Source organism: Falco naumanni, chromosome 2 (assembly GCF_017639655.2).
Source record: "Falco naumanni isolate bFalNau1 chromosome 2, bFalNau1.pat, whole genome shotgun sequence".
Taxonomy (NCBI): Eukaryota; Metazoa; Chordata; class Aves; order Falconiformes; family Falconidae; genus Falco; species Falco naumanni.
The window spans coordinates 1,365,712-1,390,820 of record NC_054055.1 but is presented as its reverse complement, the minus strand read 5'-3'; the positions used below and the strand labels follow the sequence as shown (position 1 = coordinate 1,390,820).

At 45.4% G+C, this 25,109-nt stretch overlaps 1 protein-coding gene across 2 annotated transcripts in view; it reads right to left on the bottom strand.

Annotated features, from left to right (window-relative positions):
• FAM168A (family with sequence similarity 168 member A) overlaps positions 1-25,109 on the bottom strand; it is a 224,446-nt gene that overhangs the window by 91,051 nt on the left and 108,286 nt on the right. For both annotated transcript variants that reach the window (XM_040583314.1, XM_040583312.1), the window contains exon 3: positions 11,603-11,690. In XM_040583314.1, coding sequence (XP_040439248.1) covers positions 11,603-11,672 — 70 coding nt within the window. In that variant the 5' untranslated portion in view covers positions 11,673-11,690. The remainder of the gene's footprint in view (positions 1-11,602; positions 11,691-25,109) is intronic.

The window sequence follows — 25,109 nt, the reverse complement described above, 5'->3', positions numbered from 1 at the left end:
AGCCAGAGCTCAACCGCGCCACTTTGGAAAGCTGATCCCCATTAAACTAAAACCAAGACGTTAGGTATAAAGCACAGCAGAAAAATAGACTCAGTAATTTACAGATCTGGTACAAACCGGGGAACTATTTCTGAAGCTTATAAAAGTCTTTTACGATCCCGTACCAGAACACGTTTCTGTACGTCCAGACCTCTGCACTGTGTCGCATTGACTGGGCATGATGTAAAAAATAATTGTGCACCAGGAGAGGAGAAAAATTCAATATTTAATCTACAAACATGTTTCCAGAAGTCAAGCCACAAAATTTTAATTTATTACCTTCAGACTGCAAAAATATAACAAGTACCTAACCACTTATTTGCTGTGCCATACAAAAAGAAACCAAACAAAAAAACCAAGCAGGGTGGAAGAGGGGGAGGAAAGGCAGCAAATATTACGGGTTTTCAACGGATCATGAGGCAGTATTGGAGCTTATTTTCAACCATTTAATTGAAGCACCTGGGGATTTAAAAGGTATTGAATGTGTGGTGTGCAAAGTATGCACAGAGGAAAACAAGGCAGGATATCAACTTGAACTGCAAATGGCAGGAAAAAAAATGTAAAAAAAAAAAAAGCCATTTATTTTAGACTCGGTGAGATTTTAACTTACAACTGAGAAATTCCAAGCAGCCATGGGGTTTCAGTGCTAGGAGACATTTTCATCCTGTTTTATGAATAACCCCCACCTAAAATTCACACCACGACAAGGTCACGCTCCAGCTCCGCGCTGCGCATGCAGAGGCTCCTGAAATGCTCTGCAGAGAATCGCTGACCCATTTAGCAACCGCTGACGGACTTCTGCCAGCCAAGGCCGTTGCTCTTCACCTCCAGAAGGAAGGATTTTAAAACCTGATCTAATATTTCTTCCACAATTGCTACCATTGGAAGAGAGAGCTCATGGCTTCGTGAAAGGAGTGCGCTAGACTGGAAAGAAGGGGAGGGAGGTCCCCATAACCTCTCGGTAGAGGGGCTCCACAGCAGGACCACCACCCACATCGGCAGCTTTCTCAGCAGAGCAAACTGGACATCCAGAGATAGTTACAGGGAGGGAAGAAATGACTATGGGAGGTTGGAAAGCAATGAGGTCAAAATAAGTTTAAGACTTGACAGACGGCAAATCAAGAGTGACTTGGCAATGTGACCTCGAGGCATGGAGAACCCAAGTGCCACAGAGGTGACACCAAGATAGCCAAAGGGATCTTATACAGAGGTTCCTTCTTGTTCAGCAGCAAAGTAAAGGGAACATATAGGAAAACATATGGAAGTCAAGGGAACGTATATGAAAATAAGTTTTAAATGGTGTCAAACAATACAACCATGACTAAAACAAAGAAGGTGGCTTAGAAACACACTGTAAATTAACAAAGCCACCAAAAAGGAGTTTCATTCTACAATATACAGAGACTAGGGAATAAGAGAAGGGAAAAAAAAATCACATTCACCAATTTTAATACTGAATATACATTTTAAAAGCCTAAATCACTAGTTAGAATTTGTCTACGTGCTGTGTAAGACAGAGCTTTGGTAGGGCTCAAGCTTAAAAGTAAAGCTTATTTCTTCCCCAAGGAAGTGAAGAAGTTCAGATTATGCGCCAATACTCCACAGAAGTAACCGACACACAAGACAATTCTCTGTTCACGTTTTCTTTAAATGGAGTACTTTCCCCTTCAAAACATGTTTCCAAGGTCATCTCTTTTTTTCCTTTTTTTTTTTTTCTCCTCTGCCTTACACTCATTTTCTCCAGCTCTCTTCAACCCTAATCATTTAATCTTTTTATTTTTTTCTCCACTATGAGGAAAAACAAAATCAATATTGTAGCCAAGAAATGAGGCACGGCACAAACCAGTTCCACGTACTAACTGAGCACGCAGGATTAAAAGACGCACAATGAGGTCATTCAGGAAAACATGAGCTTTGTTTGCTTTTGCGATCTGAGACTATTCTGTTTATTTACAACACAGGGAAACTCAAAAGCATGTAAAACCTTATAGAGACAGCTACAAAACAAGGGATGAAGGATGTTCCCCAAAGTTTCTACGAAACTCCTCAGAAGGTTGACATCAGTTGGAACAATCTCCAAACCAACTGAGCCCGCAAGCATCTGTAATGAGGTGTTAGGAATTATTTTCTTCAAAGGGGCTTTACTAAGGCTCCATTTCTAACACTAAAAAGAAAGAAGCTTTTTGGCTTGAAACATAGGTGTATGCCACCCACACTCCTGTCCACAAGACCTGTTTCGCACAACAGCCTGCCTCCATCCATAGGTGAGAGCAGTGGGGCGACATCCATGCCCATCACCCAAGGGTGCTGCTGTTGGCAGGAGAACCACCCAAACACAGCCTACAGCTATTGCACGCACTCATAAATATCCCTCATCTCGCCCAAACCCCCTCTCCTTCCTTCTCCCTTGCTCCCCAAACAAGAAACCTTGCCCCTTCTTTCCTTAGGGGTTTTACACTTTTTGCAGCCTCAAGAAAGTCCATGAGTTAATTTATTAGGAAGACGGTGAATTAGCCATCGTTGATCGACTAACCAGAGAGCACTGAAACGCCTTCCACACTGAGAAATTCAGCAAGTTGTTTGCAAGTATTCCTGTACAAAAATCATGCATTTGAACACAGAAATGACAAGAGTCTACACAAGTCAGAGCTCATTCTTCTCCAAATCAAGTATGATTTTCCTGTCTGCTCTATACACACCAATTAATAAACATGAAGAAATGCCAGAGGAAAAATATTCACTGTACCCACTTCATACATTTTTAACCACCCTGAAATCAATTCAACACCCTGAACACAGTTTAAAATTCCTGTTTTACAGAACCAGTAAGGAATGGATCACCTAATTAAATCCAGAAACGGCATTTCCCGATCAATGGAAGGGGTAGACATGCACGCAGATCTTACAAGCAGAAGGAAAAGTAAGGAGGAGAGCACCCCAACCCCACCTGCTTCAGCATCAAAGCTGTTTGCCTCGTGTTCCTCAGCACTCCCCACCAATATGCTGAGGAATGCCTAAAAGAAAGGGAAAAAAGTCAAGTTTATCCTCTTTGCACACAGCAGTTCTGAAAGAACTTGGTTTTCTTGGCCAAAGTATTAATCTGTTATCAAAGGGCCAGCCTTTCCAGAGAATAGCACATCAACATTTTAATTTTAAGTTAATAAAAAAGGCTGAAATCAAGCCTAGAATTATCTTTGTCCCACAAAGAGTATGCAAAAGAGGATTAAAAGCCGACTGTAGAAATCCTATTGGAACATCCTTCCGCCTTCTACAAAATTGGAGGCTACTGGCTTTCAACATCCCAATAAATTAAATGAACAGTCAAGTGTAAATCAGGTCAGGCCTCACATGTGCAGTTGTGTCTGCGGCTCAACAAATGATACTACAGATCAGGATACAACCACACGTGAGGATCCCACACCTCCTGTCCTGCCAACACCACCAACGACCAGAGGGCAGACGATGCCGGTTCCCTCTGTGAATCATTATGTCCAGACAAATGTTGTGGTTCCACCTTGGGGGAAAAAAAAAAAAATAACAAAACTTGGGAGCGTAGCACACAGCCTGGCTCAGGGATGAGTCTTGCCTTCTGGAGCATGCAGGGATCCCAAATCACAGGTAGGAGAGCCCGACGTGCTGGAGGAAGCTCTCAAGCTTTCCATGTCCAAAGAGGATGGAGCAGGGCTTGCCCTCGAGCAGTAGCAGAGGTGTGGAGGGTCCCTGAGGAAAGCCCACCCAGAGCACAGAGCGGCGGCTGCGGAGCTGACTGCACTTCTGTCCTCCGCCTCTCCACAAAGTCTCAGACAAAACGAAGACCCTGATGGCTGTACAATCTTCGCTTCACACTGGTGCAGCCTGCCAGTATGGTTCACAAACGTAAGAGCATCAGCTCGCACAAATCCTTAACCCTTTTGGGAATCCCTCCGGAAGATCTCCAAGATCCCAGACACACAAGAAGAATATAGAACCAGTGCCTTCCCACCAACATAAAAAAACAGTAATCGATACGCTGACACGCGTATTTGCTTACCAGCCACACCTATTCTCTATCACAAAATCTTCTAACTACAACCACATGCATGCATTATACCATAAATTAATACTACATTACTGTCATCTATCTTTCTCAGCGCTCTCAAAAGTCCCACAGAGAAATTGCCACTTGAAGAAGCAGGAAAATCAATTAAATTGGAAAGCAAATGAACCCAGACCTTGCAGACAGCATAAAAAGGGTTGACAAGTGACTCAGGGAGACACCACGCATTTCTACATGCAAACGATAAAGCTCTCAGCCAGAACTTCTCCTTAAATCATCAGAAAGACTATTTTTTCCTTTTAAATGAAGGCGACACATTTGTTACTTGAGGAAGAACACGGTGGGTCTTGCAGCAACGTCAAAGATTAATTGCAAATGCGATTCAAACTCTTCCTTGCTTTAGACTGCTCCTCTGCTTCCCCAAAATACTTTGGTGAATCTTGTGCAGGATAAAACTCGCCGAGTAGCTGCCCTTGAGTATTTATTTCACATTGGTGTGCTGCAGAAGTTCCCTAAAAGTGCCTCTGAGCTTCCCAGGTTCATCTGCTTTGGAAAAGCAGCTCAACAAGAAGCCAGTCGCACAAAGACCTTTTATTAAAAGGCGTCAGGTTCCTCCTGGTGAAACGAGTCCAGCTCTCCCGGACCCGCACAGGTGTTTGCCAGCTGGGCCAGGCTGACAGGCCGCAAGAGAGAAGGAAAAATAGCTGGGATGGAGCGGAAGACTCCAGGAAAACAAGCCATACAAGAAAGAGAAGGGCCAGAAGAGCAGCAGAGGAGCTTGCCTGATAGTCTTTCCTGAAAAGCCAGGGAAGGGGGTGCTGGAGCGTGCCACCTACCAGCCCTCTCCAAGACAGAAAACATGCAGAGAAGCAGCAGAAGATCCACGGCAGAAACCTGAATGCATGATGGATACTAATCATTAGCAAACGAGAAAAAGGAACTGAGTAAATGAGACAAGGTCCATTAGCAAAAGAGAGAAGGAAACTCCTGCTGCAAAGACACGGGAAGACTGGGAGCTCCACCTGACAAACCAGGAAAAGCCCTGGGAGAAGGAACACAGGTAATCCATCACATTCAGATGCTGCCATTGGGATTCCCAAGCCTTCTGTGCAACAGAGGCAGAAGAGCAGCGAGTTCCCAACACGTATCCGGATTTAAGGACACTAGGCACGGCCTCCTATAATCACAGACCACCCCAGATGGGATGACATGGACCCTAAGCCATTTCTGGGGAAATCCCTTGGGAATTGCAGGCTGGGAGATGAGGACCCTGCAGTCGCACCCACTGAGCAGCACGCCTGGAGAAGCGAGTGACTTACACACCTTTAGTGGTGGGGCTACTCATGGCTAATTGGCTCTCAAGAGGACAAGCACATTAGACACCAGAACTCTGAAACGCACATTTTTATTTACCAGAACCAGAGGATTGGGCCATTTGAATGCTGCCACCCGACAAAAGCTTCTTGAAGACAACAACTCACCTTTGTACTTGGTGATCTACTAGTTTCTGAAAGAAACAAAGACTCTGTTGTATTCTCTACACCCTTTACGAGTCCCCTTCTTGAGGGCTCCTTGCCATTGCTTTCTGACACACTTTTCTCAGCCACCACAAAGCTGCACACCCCCAACTCTTTCCTGAGCAAGACCAAAGAGGTGGGAAGATCAGTGACCTACATGGCTTTGGACCAAGCGTCCTCACTAGTTCAAACGACCTTAATCTGATGGACTTGAGGACAGACTGCAGTGATGGGATAGGCTGCAGGGATTAGGTGAGAGCCGAAAACCTCGTGTTTGAGAAATGACCGGCCCAATTGGCCTTCAGCGTGCAAGGTGTCCACATTTTACATGTGGCAGGAGTATCAGTCTAGAAAGAGTTACCATCCTTCCCTGCCCTGCACCTCTGAAGATACGTTTGCCTCTTCCTTCCCACCCAAGAGCCAGGTACATAACCTGGTCGATACAGAATCTCTTTAAAACAGATTTTACCATTTTAGAAGACCTGCAGTAAGTAATTCGGACATGAACCCCATGGATGGGACTCGAACGTAGACCACTTTGTGTAGATGTCTACACACGTGTAGCTGTCTGAGTTAGCCATCAACACACCTTTCGGTACCAGGGAGAAAGGAGCACTTGGAGGACACAATCCAGTGGCTCACACAGTAAAACAGAGCACATGGGAGATGCTCTTTTCTTGCCCCTCACCATTCACGCAGTTCAGGGGACTGCTCACATCCACACTGCAGGTTATGTACAATTGGGCAAAACAATTCTGAATCTGCCAGGAGAGACCCCAAGCAGGGTCAAAGGGTGGGCGCAGCAGACTCAAAAGCACTGGCACTTCCACAGCAAGGATTTAAGACTAGTACAAGGAGTCTGAAACAGAAGCATGAGCTATGGTCAGAGAGCAGGTGGAAGGTTGGATGTGGGAAAAGGTGGAGGGGGACAATCATCTGGAAGAGTAGCATCAGTAATCTGTGGTCAAAAAAGGACCAGAAGATAATATACCTGTATTATTTAGTGATTTTTCTGAACAGATAAAGAGTGACAAAGTAGAAAACCAGAGCATGTCCTGTTCCTTTCAAAATTTCAGATAAACTTCTGAATAAAAACATTTTTCCTTTACCTTCAATAATTCTGAGGGCAGAACAGAAATATTGCTTCATGGCACATAGAGCTTGAACAGAGCTATTTGTTGAAAGCAAATCAAGGGCTTCCATCAGCAAAAACTGGAGCTGGAGAACGTCTCTTCTAAGTGTGGAAGCTCCTGAGCAGGTTGCAGCTGCAGCAGGACTTGGGAAGCATCGTGTGCTAGAGCAGCGTGACACAAACTCCTTGGAGATTTACTAACCAGCATCACATCTTTGGGCTCTTGGATTTTATTATCATTTATTATTTAGTATTAACTACGACGAACACACAGTCAAGTCTACTGAAGGTTCATGAATCACAGCATCTTATCAGCATATTAATCAGCTTCTGGTAGGGAAAATGGTAATAGCATGAGCTATAACAAACACTTTTATAGTTTCACGCTTGAAGTCAAACAAGCTACAGGAGAGACTGATTCTTCACCCCTGATTCCACATCAATGAGCTAATCTATTTGCTGCAGGACTGGTGCCTTTGCAAAAGTGGATGCAAGAAAATGGGAAGGATAATGTGCCAAAGCAAAACCAGGTGGCTCAGCAGTTCACATTTGGGCAGGTAAAGTGAATTCTACAAATAATAAATAAGCAAACGAGAGTCCTTAAATACCTTTTAAAGTTAACCTCAATTAAAACAAGAGCTTACATGAAGATCAGCGTTAATTACAGTCTGTTTTAATTAAATAATAAACAACAGTCAGACACCGTTTGCTGCTGATGTTCTAAAATACATCAAATTAGCGGAGTGGAAGGAGTCACCAGCCGAGCACGAGGAGCCAGGACTTGCTGGAGCACAAACCCGGCACTGGACAGATGTAGCTCCATCTGCAGTGAGAATATTCTCTCCACGTCACCTTAGCTCAGCTCAACAACCAGCTCATTCAACAGCAAGGAAGCACTGCTAGCAGAAAGCACACAAGGCTTATTCTACCCTTTCAGTTTAGGAAGGAAAAGGGGAAGGAGGTAGCAATTCAACCCTGAAAATGAGACATACTAACTACGTGAGAATCACCTTTGCTTAATAAATATATCAGTTCAAATATGGGGAACGTTTGGCTAAACATCCACCTAAAACCCCTATTTAAATACTTCCTTTTTTTTTTTTAACTTAATTCTAATTTCCTCTAAAAATTCATCCAATTCAGACCACACTTTAAAAATCATTTAGGAAATAACTGTCCTTCACACTTCCTTTAAGGAAGATCAAAATGGAAAAATTAAGAATCTGAATAAACGTATGGTCCCTCCAGTACTTGAGTATGTGCCTCCTCATTCTCCCTAACACACAAGCAGCCAATTTGGTACAAAAATCTTTATTTATCTTGAAATGGACCTCTTTCCCTAGCCCACCAGGTATGGAAAAATAAAAGAAGTAAAAATGAGAAGAAAATCAGATTAAAACCAAATTTATTTCAACCAAAAGCAAGCTATTCTATATAAAGCATTTACATTTAGCACTAAAAAAGCCACAAGAGCATAGAATTCAACCTGCCAGTATCCTGATTACCATCTTTGTTTTCTTTCCACATGTATCCCACCTGAGCTTTATTGCACAAGGTTAGAAATTAATGGTTAATGCATGGTCTTTGAAGAAAAAAAAACATAAATAATACACTTGCTGTACTAGATTTGGGGAAAAACCCCCTGAATTCCAAGGCAAACCAGGAACTGAGAAAGGGCCAACAGCCTTCACCTCAACTTTATTACACTTCAGGGGGGTTTATTTCTCTTTCTTACCCAATATAAAGCTTGGCATGAAATCTTCTTCCATGTCCACCACTACTGCAAAAAGATGATACTAAAATATATATCTTATACTGTATAAATTCTATATTGTATCACAAATTAGGCCTCCAATCAAAATTTTGGGACAGATGTCGTACGCTCAGTCTCCTGCGGTGACCGTGGGGACAGCGCACTGACATGCCGTTTCAAACGAGGGGCTCCAAGCAAACTCTTCCAATTCAGCTGCCAGTCAGGGCTGAGACACTCATTAAGCCCCAAAGATGTAACGAGCTCCCAGGCCCACAGAAGTGGTTCACACACACGACGGCAGTCAACATCCCCTCCACATCGACTGTGTCACATGCTTCAGCGATTATTTTCAAAGCAATTTGAGAAGGATCTACAAACTTCTTAAGTTAATGCTTCTCCTGCAAAGAGTCTATTTTGTTTGCCTCTGGGAGTTTAAATATCCTCCAGAATAGCTTGTGGCTACATTAGAAACTGATATGTAGCTAAATGACGCACGTTAAAGCGATGTAAATGAAGTCTGAGCACGGAAAGGAAAAATCAAGACAGCCAGAGCTCGGCACTTAACACAGGGGGCACAGCAGCCACCTTCTCGTAACTGCCGAGCCCACCTTCAGGAGCTGCGTGCCTCTTCTACACAAAGGATAAAATTTAAATTATTCCCCCTTCTTTCACAAGATAACTTTAGGTCTTTCATAAAATACTCCAACAAATACATATTTAAAAGGTTCTACAATACATTTTGCCTAGCAAAGAAAATAGCTCTTTGTTTAAACACTTTGTAAGCTATTACCTGTTGCAGCACAATCAAACTATTGGACTTTACCATTGGTCAGATTCTACTGTCCTGCTGTTTGTGTTTCCTCCAGAAACCACACCTCCTCCACCCAACCCCCACACTCCTCAGGGCTATTTAACTACTTAGCGGGAATGAGCTACAGCTGCTCATCATCCATGTCAATCAACTCACTGCCTTCGAGGCAAGGCCACGGCTGCAGATTACCAATGCTAATCAACCCACTGCCTTCATTCCTCTACAATTACCTACTTTGGGCCTTCCTTGTAAGAATTCAGCCCCCTGACCCCTCACCTTACACCTGCGCAAGGGACAAACCAAACACCAACACGATTCAATTCCCACTTCTGTCCTACACTCAAGCAGTCACTTGGCTCTTCTCTTCCCTGTTTCTCCACTGACAGAACTAAGGACCCCAGTCTGATCTGCCTCCAGTTTTCTTCTCCAAGGTCATCCTGCACAGCTGCCACTGATGTCTTTTCCTTTACCACAAACTCTGGAAGACAAATGTCTGAAGTCCAATGTTTTGGGGTGAAACCAGTCTCATGGGGGCCACCTCCATCCCTACCACAGCTGGCACAAGCTAGCCAAGGCAGGCAATAGCCTCATATATTTAAGCGCACAGTATAATCTTCATGGTGATTAACCAGCAGGTTGTTTTAGAAGTACCATCCTATTGTTGCTACCATTTGGCTTATTCAGAATGCAGTCTTGTAGAATTCATTCATCTAAACCAGAAATCACCCTCAAAAGTTCTCCTTCCAGAAAGGTCAAGGTACAAACTACCCAATCTGCACTTCACCATTTAAATAAAATTGTCATATCAAGTGCCAGAAAGCAGCTTCTAAAACACACAGGACTGTATGAAAGCAGATATAGAAAATCCATTGCATGGATTTTAAGGTGAAGCTTTGAGCACATGCCAAAAAAAAAAAAAAAAAAAAAGTTAAGTGGGAGAGAAGTAGACTCTTGTCCAAACCATCCTTGTGCTAGAAAGCACAAAATTGCTGTTATTTCTAGTGTAGGAAAATAACTGCACTTATGAGCTCATTCTATCACCCAAGCGCTGCTGGAGTCTGCAGTCCTCTTACAATGGTGATATTTTTGAAGAGACTATTATTCACAGATATTTTTTTCCAAGCCTCTAGTGCTTTGACTGTGAGACCACAGTTCCCCCGAGCTACAGTATCTCCAACAAAGCAGCATGCATAAATTTGATGGGGAAGAAGAAAGGGTGCATAAAAATGGGGCAAAATGCCTTTGAGGAACTCTCCGCTCCGCAGAGTATCGGACAGGTCTCCTCGCAGCAACACAGCCGGCCCTGCTGATCTACCAGCTGCAACAGCCACCAAAGTCAATGATGACATTTTGTAAATAAAGGAGCTGAGAGCATTGGATGTTCGTTTCCATTCGCCGTTGACCACGCTCCTCCACAGAAGCACACTCCCAAGCAATTCCACACATTAGGTAAAAGCCAACACAAACAACCGGCAATGCAAATATAAAGAAGGAAGTCTTAACACAATATGACACTTAATTATATGCAACAAAATGTTAGAAGAAGGAGTCTTCGCAAGCTGGTTTTGTAAGGTGCTTACAAGATCAGAACAACACATGGTGAACCTAATCCCTGGGAAAAACCAGATACACCTAAGCTGAGATTTTCTTTTTCCAAAGCGCTGTTTCTCCCTGTGCTAAATTATTTTCGTATCATGACACTTTAGTTCCCCAGTAGTTACATAATTATGGTAAAATTCCTTTCAACACCTTTTTCGAGTATTGAAGATGACATTTTTCAACAACTCCGTTCTAAAGGTGGACTTCAGACATGGGACTTGCTGTCCAACCTAAGATTAACTCAACCAAAGCACAACTTGAAAACAAAATCAAATAAGTCAATAATGTAGTTTAAATCGCCACCTGTAACAACAACTGCACGTTCTCCGAATAACGGGCTCTTGCCTGTGGGATCCTCATTTCTACAGCAGGGCTATTCCAGCACGTGCAGCTCCGGAGGCAAGCCCTCCAGCTCCCAGCTGACCCTCCCAGCACCTCCATGCCTGTTTTGTTTGTCTAAAGAAACCCTCTTTTGATCCTTTTCTTTAGGATTTCCAAGGCATCCTCTTCTCAGGAATTCAGATCCTTTTCTTCTCACGAACCTTACTGTGCTGGCTTTGCTGAAGAGGTTTCTCTTGCCAGTCACGTTCCCATCTGGCTGCCTGATGGGAACTCTTTCTCCCTTCGTTAAGGGATTGAACGGCTCGTTAACGATCACCTGCTCTCACCACCCCATACAGACACTCACGGAAGAGCCACGGAACGCCAGTCCTACCTGTATACGCCATGTTCTTCGGGTTTCCGTAGGGAGCCCCAGGTTGGACGGGGCTGTAAACAGGGTTCATGTTGGAAGACCGGGAACTCTGAGGACAAAAGAAAAGCAGAGTTGAGATGACTCCTTATGTTAGCTCCGGAGCCGTCTTCCGCGCAGAGCCTTCTGCTACCTGGTAGCGTTACCGTGTTAGAATTCCAGACACAAAGAGCTGCGAGGGAAAGGATTTACAACTAGACGTTACAACCAGATAGCATATTTAATAATTCAAGTTTTGGATCTCTCAGTTAATTCCCCTAACTTCTTCAGCGCTGCATATTCTGCCTACAAATGTACCTGGAGCAGATTAATCTCACACATCCTCGCCTTTGGGGGAGCTCGGGACTCGTGACCCCACTTCCAGCTTGCGACGAACAAAGAGAAGCCACAAATTCAGGCAAGGAATTCTCCCCCTTGGAGGAGCTAATAGTTCTTGGGTGACAAAAACAACCACAATGAAGACCTGACCTTTCAGAAATTAGCAGATAAAAGACCATTTGCTGCTGGCGAGATGGAGAGCAGCAAATATTTGTGAGCGTTCGGCGTGGGCAGACTGCGATAAGCTCCAGCCTGAGGTCTGGGTCCCATGCAAGGGTGCACAGGGCACCCAGTGCCACCCACTGCATCCCACTGGTGTCCCGGGCTGGGAGACGCAGTCACGGACCTAACGGAGCAACGGGATTGTAACCACCCTTCTGCTCCTCTCCCCAGTAAAGATGATGAAGCAGTGCCGGGTGAGCTTCGTGTGAGTTTTATTTAGAGGAAAGCAAGTAACTTGGGAATTTGTGTCTACTAACTGTCAGTTAAGCAACTGGCTCAGTTAATTACCTTAATGAAGCACATTCTCAATTCTGATTAATGGGAAAATCAGTCATTAAGTTTTATCAGGCGACGCATTTGTCTCCACAGCTATCTAGTGACAATTTCACACAAGAACCTCAACGTTCTTAAAATTTAAAAAATACGTTTTTTAAAACGTATTATTTTACAGTTCATAAATAAATCCGTTCTTCTCAAACAAGTCTCTGATGATGGATGCACAATTTGCTAGATCATTAACTCCTTCCTCTTTACCTCAGGATAGTAAACAAGTCAAATGTTAAATGTTAGCACCAATTGACTTGACAACAATTACTGCTTAATTAATTAGCCGTCCCTCCACCCCCAAGTTAGCACAGAAGGGGCGATTCTCAAAGCAAAGGAGATCGGGTTATAAAAGCGAGCCAGAGAGAAGGCTCCACAGAGGCACACGTCTGCCCCAGCTGCTTCGCTGACACATGATGGAGCTCTCAAGAAGATTAACAGGAAAATCAATGCAAAACTTTACGCCCATGAGATACTACGGCTGGGGATTTATGTTCCAGCATAAGGGGTTTATGGCCGTTTGCTTCTCGTGACCCCAGGCGGTGCCGCGGGTTTCGATGCGCCCGCCGCCGGCAAGCAGTTCTTTGCCTTCTGGCTTGAGCTCTCATTTCCAGATGTTTCCAACATCACCCAGCCCCGAGGCAGTGAACCCCAGCTTCCATAAGCGTCCGCCCCAAAGCCTGGCTGGTGGGCTGCCGTGCGGATCTCATTCCACGCGGGAGGCTGTCTCAGTGTAGGATGTGGTGGATACAGGACGCGCTCGTACATTTACCTCAAACCGCACAAACACACACATTGTGTGGCCGCATATGCTATACGATACCTACCTACCACGGCTTTAAACTTCTTCATGTGAATGACATTCATGGAAATTATTTCCTTTTCTCTACTGAAAAAAATAATGTTGATTTAAGCCCACCCGGCACATGTCCAGCACACTGTGGGAAAGCCACCTTGAGAGGGGGAATTAAGAGAAAATTGGGTCCTAACAGAAGCGCAGTATTACAGAAAGGGTTTTAGGGTGAAATACAGCGATTGCCTTCAGGGTGGTTGGCATGCACAGAACTGACATCAGCACAGCTCCCTAAGCAACACCTCTGGCCAGCTCAGCGCCTGCCCAGAGCAGTGACGGAGGGTGCAGCGGAGTGGAGACCCCACGGCCAGGCTCTGTCCTGCTCCCTGCGGGACCAGGAACTCGATGGCACCACACAGCTGATCAGTTGCCAGGTTGTCGCACGAAGAATCCATGAGACGTCCATGGCTGAGCCAACCGTTGTGGCGAAATGACTTCCCTCAGATGAAATAACCTCGTTGTAATACTAACGCACACCTCCATCTCACCTGCCTCCAGGGTACTGCTACACCTCACTGGGCACACGATACCAGTGAGTAACAACAACAGGTATGATCAGTCACTCAAGCTCCACCAAAATGTGATGGAAATGGACCGATCCTGAACTAAAATAAGTCCAGAGGGAGGGAACTGTTGTCTAAACATCTGGATTACCTGACTGGTTCAGCGTTCACAAAGCCAGGTCAGTCTGACTCACTCTCTGGTTGCTGTGAATAGGGGCTTCGAACTGAGGGGGTCAGCCTTGGGGAGGGGGGACACACAGAACAGAGCCAAAAGACCACCAACATCTAAGCGATGCAGAAAGAAATGAGGAAAGTTCTGGCTATGAGAGGAAACAGGATCGTAAGGTGTCGCAATCCACTGACATCAACAGCAAATTAGTTGAAAATAAGATAAAGATAAGAGCGGTAGTGGGAGATCACGACCTCCAGCTCAAACAGCCCCCCCCCCGAAAGGGGGCAAACCCCCTTGGGGAGCACGCAGAGTCAGAGGAGAACGTCAGCAGAACTACAGCTACCTGAGGGTGCGCGTGGTTTGCATTAGAAGAGAGAAACTTGTAAGCAACCCTGTGTATGATGAATGACTACGCCATGTACTGTGAAGTATAAAAGGCGGACAGATGAGGGGAGAAGCTAGGGAAGACTCCATCACAACTTCTCAGATCAGCCGACAGGTTGAACCTGTCCTGCCCCCCACAGGGACACCCGTTGGGTAAGAACTTTGTCTTATGCACGCTAAATAACTTAACTCACGCTGGCCGTTACCAGTGAGCATAGTCTGGCTGTATATAGCTTGGTTGTATATCACTTCAAGCTTGTTTTTGCAGACAGCCTTTACCACCAGCAATAACGAATCTTGATTTGTCACAATCTTATATTAAGAAAGAGTGTTCTTTCATAAACTGCTAGCATGAATCCTTTGTGGATGCTAGCAGTCACCGGCAGCGAGTAACATATTCGAGTAAAGTGAGCAGAGCTGCCGAGGGTCCCCCTGATGCTGTTGGGGTGTTTCCCTGAACAAGTCACTCGAATCACCTCCGATCCAGTGGGACTGCTCGGTGGAGGGTCCCTGGAATGGGATGCTGATAGACCGGTCGGGCACAAGGGTCTGGGCTTTCCTGGGGTGCTGACAGACAGATCAAACACCCGGGGGTATCTCCCCCCTACCCCTTTCACGTGACACACACATAATTTCACCAAAGAAATTATCGTAGACAAAGCACCCAAGTGAAACGCCTCTCCCTGTCCAAAGCACGCAGGGCATGTTTCACGTTATTTTTTCAGAAAGTTGGAAGCACCTGAAAGGAGATGGTGTGACAGTAACCAGGCGGGGGAATGTGCTGCCCAGAAGTGCCAGCACAACACAATGCATGAGGAGCATCTACTGCTGCTCTCAACACAAGTCTAGCAGCTAAAACCTCCTCCTTTTTACCCAAACACCTCCGCCAACCACTTTTTCGTTGTTTTTTAATTCGGCTCCATCATCACCCTCCCATGCAGGTTCCACTTCAATAGTGGGAATAAGGCAAGAAGGCGTTTCAAACTTCTAATGGTTTGTAAAATATTCTGACAAGGAACAGCACCATAAAAATCCAAAGATATCTCTACGTTAACAAATACTTCGGAGCAATCAGACACCATCAGGCAATCAAAGTGTTTTGTGCTGAGGCTCCTATGGCTACACCCTCTGCACTTTGAGGGTTTCCTTTGAACTCGATTTAGACTGATTTTTAGTCTGGTCCCCAAGTGGCGCATGGTTTGAACTTGTCTAAAGGACATCACCGGTATGTCCTTCGCTGCTGTGTCCATCACCAGTATGGACTCCTATGTCCCATGACAGGTTGGAGGATGTGTGATGGGAATGAAGCTTCTGATAGACTCTGGTCCACGTACATCAAACCACTTGGGACACGGAAACAACACAATCGCAGGGACTCACCTTCAAAGCGCAGTACCATGCTGAATTATAACACCAGTAATACACACAGCCTGAGGGTTACTACTGATACCAAAGACTCAAACAATTTAGTTAGAAAGAACAAAGAACAAGCGCCACTTCTTTGGCTGATGTCACAGGGGCAAGAAAAAACAGAAGGGTGAAAAAACATCGTGTGAAAAAAGCCTTCAAGTGAGGAAGTTCTGGCCCTTAAGAGGAGACAAGGTGATAAAAGTGTTGGAATCCACTGATATCAACAGAACATTAGCTGAAAGCAGGACGAAAGTAATTGTGGCTGTGGGAGATCACGACCTCCAACTCAAATAGCCCCCCCGAACCTTGAGGAGCACGCGGAGTCAGTAAAAAGCTTCAGCAGTGCTACCTGAGGATGCGTGCTAATCTGCATTAGAAGCGAGAAACTTGTAACCCATGGCGTGTGTGAATGACAATGAATATGCAATGTACTATGAATATGCAAACATTTTATGGTATATCATGTATACCCTTGAGCAGCTTGGTGTGCATGTTAGGGAGGAAAAATCCTCCACCCACCCAGCGCTGCAAGAAACCACTGTCAGCTTTCTGAACTATTGTTTGGTTTGGAGAGCTTTCTTGGTTATAATTTTTGGTGACGCTACTAGTACCTGATGTTGTAAGTAACTGATGCCACATGTAAGACTTGAAAGAAAAAGGAGGAGAGAGATGTCACTGAGTTGCAGAGACTTCCTGGCCATAATTAACTGTTAAATCACTAATAGGACTCGTCAAGTCCAGACAAGAAATACTCAGTCGAACAGGGAATGTGACAGACATCTATAAAAAAAAAATATATATATACATATATATATCATGAATGACCTGGAGAAGGTGAAGAGGCAGCAATCACACAGCTTTCGCATAACCAAAGCAAGTGGGGGCATCAGAAGAACTAATTCTGTTGTAGCTTCGAAATAAGCACAGGAGGTGGCTGGTTGCTTTGCTTGCCTCAGCACGGCCCTCGCTGCCAGGACAGTGGGATTTGGAAAGCCTCCCAAGGGACAGAGCGACTCCTCCTCTCCCCCAGACAGGCTTTTAGGCAGCAAGGACCTTTGACCATCCAGCTATTCTTGTGTTCCCAGAAGAAAAGCCCATTTTAGGTGCCTGGCCACCCAGCTCTCAACACTCTCCCAACAAACGCGCCCGCGGTGCCGAGAGATGCCCTTCGGATGGGGGGCACCGGGCGATCCCTGCAGCAGTACCGAGCGGCTGCAAACAGCCACATCCCATTCCTCAGTCATGCATGGGCACGGGGCTCGTCGCATTGACATTTCAGAGGATCTGGAAGCTGAGGATGTTCTGCCACAGAGCAAGGAAGCGATGGGTCCATCTTTCCTCCAGCCCTGTGTTCCCCCTCCCCCACGCACAGAGCCGGTGGCCCACCCAGCTGAGCCTTCCTGCCCAAGAAACGATGTTTCTGAGGGTCCCTCTCCCCTCCGGCTTCCAGCTGAAGCTCCTCCACCCAGAAGCAGCGAGGGGCAGCGGACCTGCTCCAGCCACGGCTGCATTATCAAGTGCCTCGTTCAACGCAGTCATCATTTCATTTACGCTTTTCTGGGTGTAAAAAGTACAAACACATCAAAATGTGGTGAAAATTACTGCATATGCCTGACTTGCATTAGGTGGTGTACCAAACGGTAAAAAGAAACACTCTTCTTGAGGAGGATGAAAGGAAATGCTTTTTAGCAGAGATAAAAAGATTTTAATCACGATAGGGATTTGAGTGTACTGTGAGGAAGAGGCTTGTTCTTCCTCCCTGCTTGGTATGCGGGGTGCTATTTGCAGCCAGCATGAAAGAGTCCATGTGAACGGCATTTCAGATGGATGATTTTCTTTCTTTTCAGCATCTAGTACTAAAGCACATTCAGATGAGCTTCCAATACATTCTACAAGACAATACCACTCAAAACTACATTCTAAATTCATTACAGGCACCACATTGTGGCATTCGAAAAGCTACACTGAAATGGGAATAAAAAAGGATTAGCAAAATTAAACCTCCTTTGCCATAATAACTTGCAGCACTTGCTTGTGGCCATGAATACATGACAAAAAGACTAATAGAAACGAATTATAAACAGACAAACACAAGCATTGCTCTGCTGCACGGAGCTTCCACGGCTTCCTAATCCCCGCAACAGTGATGCTCAGTTGCTTAGAAGCTACTGAGACTCCAGCAAGGAGCCAAAGGAGTAACTCCAGCAGGAATGCCATGGGAATAAGCTGCTAGCAAACAGTCTCGGGATACTTTCTGGCTGTAACCTGGTTACATTTTCATCTATTTTATCCTTCCTGTGAAAGTGCACGACATGGTTCTATCACACTAGGAAATTACTTCAGATGAAGGGTAAATAGAAATACAAGAGAGGTCAGTCATCAAACGGCCACCAGGCCATCAGCAGGCCAATGTGCTGGTCACATCAAGTTTGCACTGGGGATTTCCAAGCAGCAGGAGAAGGGAAATGAAAATGAAAGTGAATGCCGGGTTGAACTCGCTGTGCTGAGAGCTGGGCTTCGTGCTTCGCATCGCACTCTCCCGCTGCTGCCAAGGGACAGGACTCTGTCCCCCGTCGCTGGTGACACCCTGGGACATCACCTACTTCATCCTCCTCCTACAGGAGCACTCAAAGCACCCAATAATCAGCACAGGGATCACCACCACCTTCGAACTACTACAGATGCAAGACAACGGGAACACCTGGAGGGGACTGGGCAGGCCGGGCCGAGGGGCCGAGGCCAGTTGTATGAGGCCCAACGGGGCTGAGTGCCGGGCCCTGCCCGTGGGTCACACCAGCCCCCCACAGCGCTGCGGGCTGGGGGCAGGGGGCTGGGAACTGCCCGGCGGGGAAGGGCCTGGGGGGGCTGGTCGGCAGCCGGCTGGGCATGAGCCCCCCGTGTGCCCAGGTGGCCACGGCGGCCAGCAGCGCCCTGGCCGGTGTCAGCAGCAGCGTGGCCAGCAGGGCCAGGCAGTGCCCGTCCCCCTGTGCTGGGCCCTGGTGCGGCCGCCCCTCGAGCCCTGGGCTCAGCGTTGGGCCCCTCACCCCCAGACAGACCCGGAGGGGCTGGAGCGTGTCCAGAGCCGGGCAGGGGCTGGGGAAGGGGCTGGGGGAGCTGGGGGGGCTCAGCCCGGAGAACAGGGGGCTCAGGGGGGCCCTTCTGGCTCCCTACAGCTGCCTGGCAGGAGGCTGCAGCGAGGGGGGTCGGTCTCTGCTCCCAAGGAACCAGCGGCAGGACAGGAGGGAACGGCCTCCAGCCGCACCAGGGCAGGTTCAGGGTGGGCACTGGGAGAAATGTCTTCCCCGACAGGGTGGCCAAGCGCTGGCACAGGCTGCCCGGGGACGGGGTGCAGGCACTGTCCATGGGGGGGTTAAAATACACAAAGATGTGGCGCTTGGGGACATGGTTCAGTGGTGGCCTTGGTGGTGCTGGGTTAACGGTCGGACTTGATGATCTTAAAGGCCTTTTCCAGCCGAAATGGTTCTGTGATTCGATGATCTTACCCTGTTGTTTTCTCTACTGTTTACTCGTGCCTTTGAAAACGCTGTGACCAGCTTTGCTGCTTCCCAAAGACATTCACGCCTTCAGTTGTCAAATACTGTGGGCAGTGCTAATTTTTAACACGTAAACAAACTTTAACGCAAGTATTTCTATGCACATGTTGGTGGATCTGGCATCTTATATGCCTCTCCCACTCTGATATACAGAAATACAGGTATTTCCCACTTCTATCGTACAGAGGCAGAGGAAGAGGAAGACGACACTGAAGGAGATTGAAAAAATCCTAAAAGAAAAGAATAAACCTGGCATGGAAGAGTCAGGAATGTTATGAAGTTATTATCTTCTCAGGCTAAGTGAATAAAATCTTTATAAACAGAGTATTACTGAGAAATAAATATATTTTAAGGGTTCTTAAAACAATGACGCTGAGAGGTGCGTCTTTCAGGTTCTCAAGAAATTAATTAGCAGATCTAAGCTCTAAGTCAAATTGTAAAGAGAAGAGTAAATAATGCAAACATGAGCTTCTCTGGATGACAGACACTTCTCCATCTTGTTTCATGCCAGCCCTTGTGTCCAGGTAATTCACCCTTTAACTTCCCATTGCCTAGGTTTTGATTTGCCTTCATCTTTTGTGAAACTAGGATGTAAGTGCTTCCGAGAGACCTGTTCCTTACACTTATCTTTGGAAAGAGAGCAGTGTTTTCTCCTCTGAGAAAAAATATGTGTACCAAAAATTATTTATTTCACAAAAGACGGCACAGAACCAAGCATGAGAGTGTGAATAAAGAAAAAAGGCAAACCCAAAAGATACGTCTCTTCCTTGATCTGCACATCACCTCTTTAATTTTATACAAATTGCATGCTAATGCTATTCAGCCAAAGCCTCCTTGAACATGGAAAGACCTCCTGACCTTACACTGCATTCAAATTCCAATAATTTTCTGACAATTTTTCAGTTAAGTCATTTGAAGTTTGACCCTCACTTGGGATCCGCCAAACAATAATTAAATTAACTTCCAATTCATCTGCTAAAGGTTAATTTAGGCAAACTAGAAGGCTATGTCCCACTTTTCCCCAAAAAAGCCTGCAGTGACAGCACGCATGAGCTTGGAGATTCATAACGCAATGTGGTTTTCCACAATTAACATGTCCTTTTTAATATACTCCTCTTTTAGCTACACCATAGCTAAAACTCGATTGGCAGATTTCACCTGAAACCAAATATTTAACCTGCTAAAGACCATATAAAAGAATCGGGTCAGTTGTTGACACAATTTTAGTTAACCTTTTATTAATAAAATAAAACACACTTTAAAAAGAAAAATGATTTAAAGAAGGAAACCAAAGAAAGGCCAGACTACAAAAGTTTAAGACTTCAATCCACAGTAAATTATTAATGGTAGCTCTTGTTTGTACAATATAATGTTCACTTTTACCTGTTCCACTTCCCTTCAGCTATACCTTCATGTTTGTACAAATCAATCTAGGGCATCATCCCAGAGGCTGAATATTGGGTTTTTTCTGCACTTCTCAACATTTTTCACTTTCAAAGAAAATTCCAGCTCTGCCCCAGCCTCCTTTTACCTAAATAACTGTAAATTCTGTATCGCAAACTCCAGCTCCCCAAAACCTGCAGCACCCTGCTTCACGAACTCAGGCAGCCAGAGCAGGAGGATCATCCTGGTCCTCACACCACCCCAGCCATACATCTCTTGAGACACGTATTGCCATCTTTATGTATAAAGCACCCGCCAAGTGGTAGCTAGCAGCAAAAGCTAGGCAAGAAGCTTTTCTTCTACCCTGAGAAAACATTTGCTATTTTAAAAAGTGTTTCTACATTTGAAAGACACATTTGATTTCATGCTCACTCTCTCGCCCTCAGTCGTGGCTCAGACCCTTTTTTTCTGGGAGCGTTTCCAGTGGCAATGAAGATGTGCAGTGAAGCAGTGGTTCAGGAACGCTTTAGCAGTTGATGTTACCGCACGCAGGCGTGCCTTTGCTGATGTGAACCAGATTGGGGATGGCACGTTTGCATCCCCAGGGGGTAAAGGCTTGCAGACAGCGTCAGTGTCCTCCGTGCACGGACCATCTTCAAAGGAAAGATACTCTGCACGGTTTCACTCTCCAATTGAGTTTGGAATTAGAAAAGTCAGTCTAAATAATACTCCCTCCATGCAAGAGATTGCAGCTTTGAGGGAATATATAAAAAGCATGACATGAAAATATGTGAAGCACAGCCATCACTTGATGCAATCAGGACATTCAGCTGCACGCACAGGGATGGCGCTGAAGTCAGCAGCACAGCTCATGCGGCTGGTGATTAACCCAACGTCATTGCTGTATAGCTCTTCATGAAGCCCCGAACGTGACTGAATTTCATTACTCATTAATTACACTGATGACGTATTTTCTCCACAGATACGTCATGTCACGCACCTTCAGCAGACAGGTGTCTGTATTCAGCTGCTCCAAGGAGTCCTGGGGCTCAGCAATGGGCTGCTGTCCCCTGAGGACCACATCAACACGTGAGCAGAGGCAAGAAGGATGAGATGTTAATGACCACAACCACCACACCAGCAGGATAGTTCTCACCAGATGAAACCCGAGCTGTTCAGCTGAAGCTGACCCTGATGGAGGGAAAACATTAAACCAACTGGAAATGCCATGGAGCAATGGATTTCAATACAGCCCTTGACCTACGTCCAAGACCAGAAAAGGGAAAACAAAAATGAGGTGGATAGTTTACAGTACTACAGCATTTTTCGTACAGATCCACCTCCAAACCAGGGCAGTAGCAGCCATCTGTTCCCTGAGGAGACACAGGAGGGTGGCATGGGCTAGCTGGGATGGGTTAACCCAGCCAAGCCCATCAGAAGCCACATTCCTATCACCTATTGCCTCCTCTCAGGTAAGTAACTAAATAAACCCACACACCTTCATTTGAGAAAAGTTTAACATCTACAACAGGAACAAACCCTTGTGTCTTCAATGTATGAAAAATTAATGGCTAATTTATAATCACAATGTATCTCTGGGCTATGGAATTCCCTGATCTCAGACCGCCCAAAAATAAATGCTGAAGCAGGAAAAATCTTGACCTTTCATTTGCTGAAATATATGATGTACTTAAAAGCCAGAGGCCCCCCAGAAAATTGATGGTTCAATTATGCATATTGAAAAATAGTAAAGGAAATCCTGGTCCTAGCCTGAGAAAACGGAAGACAGAGAAGGAAGCCAGGACCACCTCTTGCACTTGGTGCAACAAGCAGTTGCTCAGTGAACCTGCACACGGCATGGCCAAATACCTGTAATTCAGGTTATTTTAATTAGGTGGAGCTTTTAAAAGCACCCTTATGGGCCTCGGTAAATGAGAAACCAGTTCCCCTACAAGAAACATCGGCAATGAGAAAACCACATTATGCTAGCACAGCTGATGCTCTGTTAGCTTGTTTCCAGAGAAGAAAATACCTGCATGCAGATGGATTCTGTGCTGCAAATTCCTGGCTTTGTATCTGCAAGACAGGCAGGTTTCACCAGCAGGTAACTAATAAATAAATGTATTTTTAAAAATATGTAATATACCTGTCCCTGCATGTCCAAAACCATTCTCAGCAGTTCTCAAATGATTTCCCTGATACATTCCTATTAATTTCTTTAACTTGAAGCCTTGCTGACTTTTCCTTTGGAAATGACCCCTGCTGTACTCCTGTATTCAGTGCTCTCATTCCACACTCTGATTGAGCCACCTCCTCCTCCGGCTGATTATCTCATTTCTTTGATCTTCACAATCCTACTTCATTGTATTTTCCTGAAAAGACTTCCCAGGACATGCAGTTTGAAGGTTCCTCTCTCTGCTCCTTTCTTTCCACAAACAAAGGCTTTGAGAGATTCAGGCTGGCTGTTCGGAAAAGCCTTTGGGACCAGGTGGGGTACTGCCTTACTGGACTGGGTTGACCACAGATTTGCTGGAGGTTTTCAGGACTGGTCTAAGTAAGGTCATGGTCAACCCAACCTGGTGGTGGTAAAAGCCCCACTGTGAGCAGGAGGTTGGACTGGATGGCTCCAGATGTTCTCCCAACCAGCATTTCATCTCTGGCTCAAACTAGTTTGTGCCGAAACTCATTTCTCAGACCTCTACCTCCCTCCACTGTCTCAGGCTGAAACTTTCTTTATATCTGGCATAATCACTTTCCAAAGACTTTGGATCTTCCTAATAACCTGAAGTCAGAAGTTTCCTCTAGTAGGACAGCAGAAAGCTTGGAGGGGTGGGGAGAAGAGAAGGTGGCATTCACACTTTTCCATGGCTGGATATCTATACTACAGCGTATCAGTCAAACAGATGATGGTATGATCCCTTAAAGGACCATGAAAATTTACTTAACACATCAGCTATGATGCCAAACAAGCACCAAATAGCGTCTAACTGACATTTTTTATTAACTTAGTGTAGAATTTGACCTACCATAAAATTATTGAGGCTTTGGTTAGAAAATTCCCCTGGATTATAAACATCTACCCTATAACATCACCCAGTCACTATAAAAAAAGGCAAAATAAGTTTCTTAGTTATTGCTCTTATCTGAGGCTTCTCAAGCTGCTTCACACCTTTTTCACAGTCAACTGTTGCTCCTTTTCCTAAGAGAAGGTACACTTTCATAATCAGACATAAAAACCAGACACAAAAATAATCCCCCCAAAAAAGACAAATTATGTTATTGGCCTGGTTTCAGCCGGGATAGAGTAAATTTTCTTCTTAGTAGCTTGTGCAGTGCTGTGTTTTGGCTCTGATTGTGAGAACAATGCTGATAGGACACTGATGGTTGTTGCTGGGTGATGTTTATACTGAATCAAGGACTTCTCAGTTTCTTGGGCCCTGCCAGCCAGAGGGCTGGAGGGGCACGGGAAATGGGGAGGGGACATGGCCAGGACAGGTGCCCCAAGCTAGCCAAAAGGGTATTCCATATCGTATGACGTCATGCTGAGTATATAAACTGGGGGAAAAAGAAGGAAGGGGGGACACATTTGGCATCATGGCACTTGTCTTCCTAACCGTTAGGCGTGATGGAGCCCTGCTGCCCTGGGGATGGCTGAGCGCCTGCCTGCCCATGGGAAGCGGTGAATGAACTCCTTGCTTTGCTTTGCTTGTGTGCGCGGCTTTTGCTTTACCCTTTTTTTTCTCCACTTTTCCATTTTGTTACTATTATTGTTGTTATTGTTATTATTGTTGTTCTTACCTCTTTATTCTGTTTAAACTATTAAATTGTTCCTGAACTTTTACATCCCTTTCCAGTTCTCCTCCCCATCCCTCTGGGTGAGGGGGAGTGAGCAAGCGGCTGCGTGGGGCTGGGTTGCCGGCTGGGGTTAAACCACGACAGTTATCAATAAATATAAGCGTCCCCTCTTCTATGCTCTTTAAACACTTTAAATAATCTATCACGACTGTGGCTTCATTTTACAGATGCCGAGAAGTTTGCAGGACAGCAGTGAGACGATGGGCTCAAGGGCAGCAAGACCGTGCTGGCAGGACCAAGATTCAGCTCCTGAGCGTCAAACTTGCTGCCGTTGGTATATTGTTTTCAAAAGAGAAAACTCAAGTACTGGAGCATGTTCTGGAGATGGAGGCTCTCATCTCAAAGGGTTTAAAGCAGAATTTTAAAATGGGATATGGTCAGATAGCGAAATACCAGGCTGGAAAAGGAGCTGAAGGTGACACCATTACAGTGAGCTGAGGATGCAATCACTTGCGGACGGCATGTCCAAATCACACTGGCTGCAGGAACTCTT